This window comes from Nelumbo lutea, chromosome 1 (assembly GCF_056320005.1).
Source record: "Nelumbo lutea isolate HS-2025 chromosome 1, American lotus-T2T, whole genome shotgun sequence".
Lineage (NCBI taxonomy): Eukaryota > Viridiplantae > Streptophyta > Magnoliopsida > Proteales > Nelumbonaceae > Nelumbo > Nelumbo lutea.
In genome coordinates this window covers 76,247,413-76,251,339 of record NC_142684.1, presented here as the reverse complement: position 1 = coordinate 76,251,339, position 3,927 = coordinate 76,247,413, and the positions used below count along the sequence as shown (strand labels likewise).

At 41.6% G+C, this 3,927-nt stretch overlaps 1 protein-coding gene across 1 annotated transcript; it reads left to right on the top strand.

Annotated features, from left to right (window-relative positions):
* The first annotated feature begins 218 nt into the window (after positions 1-218).
* Positions 219-3,522, top strand: LOC148875455 (COBRA-like protein 10). Its single transcript, XM_088964769.1, has 2 exons — positions 219-985; positions 1,495-3,522. The coding sequence occupies exons 1-2, from the start codon at positions 427-429 to the stop codon at positions 2,913-2,915; spliced, it is 1,980 nt and encodes a 659-aa protein (XP_088820895.1). The 5' UTR covers positions 219-426; the 3' UTR covers positions 2,916-3,522.
* The last annotated feature ends 405 nt before the right edge of the window (positions 3,523-3,927 follow it).

Below are 3,927 nucleotides of genomic sequence, written 5' to 3'. Positions count from 1 at the left end.
TGAGTTCGGGACGTTTGTGTGGCGTGGGTGACAATGAAACCGACAAGGGTATTATGGTCATTAAAAAAATTATACAAGAATTACAAAAAAAAGACCGTTATTGTATCTCTCCTCCAATTCCGACGCTAACTTGGAGGAGGAGATTTCAGCTGACTTGGTCACCTCTAACATGGCCGGTATGGGTCTCCCCTTAACTCCCCCTTGCTCCCACCCACCCTCTCTGCTGTGTTACCTTGCGCGGCCCGGGTGGTTCGAAACAACCACAGAATTACCCTGCGTCTGCGTTCCCTCATCTTCTCTGTGTCTGGTCTTCGAAGAGTCTGCCATTAACAGTCCATTACGCGCCTGGTCGAATCTACACAGACAGCATCATGTCTCAGGCTCCACTGTGCTTCTGAATTCTTACAGTAAGATACAAAGAAAAACATGAAAATGGCGTGGAAAGCGCTCGTCTTCGTGTTTTTCTTGTTTCCTTACCAACTTTATTTAGGCGGAGCCCAGGATTATGATGAACCAGAACCAGAACCAGCTGCCCCTCCACCTGAACAAGAACACTGCAACGGGATCTTCCTGTCTTATGTGTTCATATCCAGAGAGAAAGAATACCCACGTGTGAAGAATGCAACAGCTCAAGCTTGGGCTTTCAAATCCATGGCAACGGTATTGAATGCTGGATCCTACGAGCTCAAGGCGTGGAAGATCTTTATTGGGTTTCAACATGATGAGGTTTTAGTCTCAGCGACTGGAGCTGTTATCGTGGATGGTGATGATTTCCCCGCTGCAGTTGGTAATGGCACGTATCTTGCAGGCAATTCGCAGACAGATTTGAAGACATCGATCGACACAGCTGGAGACATAAACCAAATTCAGGTTCAGATTGAGATGACGGGAACACAGTTTGGGGTGAAGCCACCCGGAATTCCGATGCCCAAGACCATACAGCTTGTGAACGATGGGTACAAGTGTCCAGCACCCACTCGACGTAGTAAGTATTTCTCACTTTTGGTTGCCTTGGGATTTTGATAGTTGATATAGATAACTGCACTGCACCTTCTTTGCAATTAATGATGTCAAAACAATTTGTATATCATCACCATCACCTCAATCAGATTGAAGTTTGAACAGTATCTACGCTCTGGGCATTTTCCAACTCAATAACCCAAGTGGCCAACAAGGCCATCCATCCTTTCAGACATTGAAATATTTGATCATCCATAGAATAGACATGCGTAGGTAGTCTAAAAAATTATTTCTTTTCTTTTTGGAATGGTTTCTGATTTTTCTGCGAACAATAGCCATAATTTGGATGACTGAAACAAGTATGCAGATAATGCATCTTCATTCAGAAGGTTGAAAGCTTTACTTGGTATTTATTGTATCTGGAAATCTATTGGGCTCTAAGCTTGTTCTGTGTTAGTGTATTACCTGCATATATAAAAGCGAAATCTGATCTGAAGGCATTTGAACTTATTTCTGCTGTTTTTGTCTCCACAGAGAGCACAATGCATGTATGTTGCGTAAAGAACCCAAAATTCAAACCAAAACCAGTCAAGAAAACAAAATTCTCGCCTCGCAAGAATGGTGATCTCTCACTCGTTTATGATGTCCTCCAAGCCTATCCAGGGAACTATTTCGCTCAGGTAACAATTGATAACAACCATCCTATTGGACGTCTTGATCGCTGGAACTTGACCTGGGAGTGGACGAGGGGGGAGTTCATATACTCAATGAGAGGAGCATACACTCATAAAAAGGATTTTACAGGGTGCATTTATGGTGATGCTGGAAAATATTACCAGGATTTTGACTTCTCCCCTGTCATGAACTGTGAAAAGAGGCCAGTTATAACTGATCTCCCTCCAGAAAAAGCCAAGGATGAGAAAATTGGAAATCTCCCCTACTGCTGTAAAAATGGAACTCTTCTACCAAACACCATGGACTCGACAAAATCCAGGGCCATCTTCCAATTGCAAGTGTTTAAGCTTCCACCTGATATAAACCGAACTGCTATTAATCCTCCTCAGAAATGGAAAATTAATGGAATTCTCAATCCAGATTACAAGTGTGGGCCTCCCATTAGAGTAGACCCAACAGAATTTCCAGACCCAAGCGGGCTTCAACAAACAAGCTCAGCCATTGCAAGTTGGCAAGTTGTCTGCAACATATCTCGGCCAAAGGAGAAGAAGTCTCACTGCTGTGTTTCATTCTCGACTTTCTACAACGACACTGTCATCCCTTGCAATACTTGTGCGTGTGGTTGTGATGACATAGACACAGATACCTGCAATCCAGACGCACCGCCAGTGCTTCTTCCTCCGGAGGCTCTACTAGTTCCTTTTGACAACAGAACTGCGAAAGCCAAAGCTTGGGCGCAAATTAAAAACCGTCACATCCCCAAGCCATTACCTTGTCCCGACAACTGTGGGGTTAGCATCAATTGGCACATCCACTCTGACTACAGCGACGGATGGACGGCTAGGGTCACTCTGTTCAATTGGGAAGACCACGCTTTTGAAGATTGGTTCCTAGCAATTGAAATGGACAAAGCTAATCGTGGTTATGAAAATGTCTACTCATTCAATGGAACCAGGCTGCCAGGAAACAACGATACCATCCTCTTCCAAGGATTACCAGGTCTGAATTATCTGATAGCAGAGACGAATGGAACTGATATACACAGTCCGAGGGTACCTGGTAAGCAACAATCAGTAATTTCATTTAAAAAGAGCGGAATACACGGCTTAAACATAATACAAGGAGATGGGTTTCCTAAAAGAGTGATTTTCAATGGGGAAGAGTGTTCACTTCCTAAACATTTTCCTATGGCAAATGATGGTCATCGATCTCATGTTAAGCTTCTGCAAGTAATAATCTTCGCATTGATGACCTTTGTTCTTATGCCGGGTCCCCTCTGATATTATCACCCAGGACTCTTTTTATTACTTCTGCCCTCAGATCTGTGGAATATTTGTTCCTTGAACGACACTTCAATTCGGCATGCAAGATGGGAGTCCTCACTTTGAAGGGAATTAGATTTTGATCTGATTTTCAAGGTTCAGAATTGAGTTGCAGAACCTGCTTCCATAAACAAGCAACAACTTTCTTCTTCTTCTTCCCAGATCAAGGGTCCTTATTCTATCTCTAAATACTGGAGAAGTGAGTTTGGATATCATTGCAGGTTTCTACTACAAGTTGATTCCCTGAAGGTGCATGCAAGAGGCTCTAACAAGCTCTTGAAGCAAAGAAATATGATTGTTTCTATGAGTCAAGCTAAAGTTCTATATACATATTAAAATGGATATCTGTGTCTAACGAGGGGGAGGGGGGTTCTTTGTGGAAATTTACCCTATGTGGAAGAACTATTCAACTTTCAGTTTCTCTGTATACCATTCATAGGTTGACGTCTTTTGTCTTACTTTGTTCTGATTGTATGACGGTTTGTATTCAATGTACATGCTGTGTTAGGAAGAGATTTTCAGTTACAGCAGTTAGGTGATGAAATTCACTCGGTATTCCTTTAAATTCCATCTTTCAGCACTGCTATACATTGTCAATTTAATTTTTCCATCATTATATTTATAATGGATCTTAATTACTATGGTAGATAAAAGGAAACATTTCTCTTCCTTTCATCACCCCAGACAAATTTAGTTCATAATTCAGCACTCAATGTTTATTAGCAATAACGATCGAGGAGCCATTCTTTCCAATCATGAATTCTTAGAAAGGAGTTATAGTGTTGAAGTTAGAAGTTTCTTGGCTTTTAGGACGGTCCATTAGATTGTTTGGTATCATTGTTGTTTCTACTGCTGAAACGTTTTGGGATCAATACAAATTGGCATACAACTGTTATTTGATGCCGTTTATAGTTGAAACAGGTATATATTTACTTAAAAATAAAATACAAAAATGCATGTATGGGAGGCT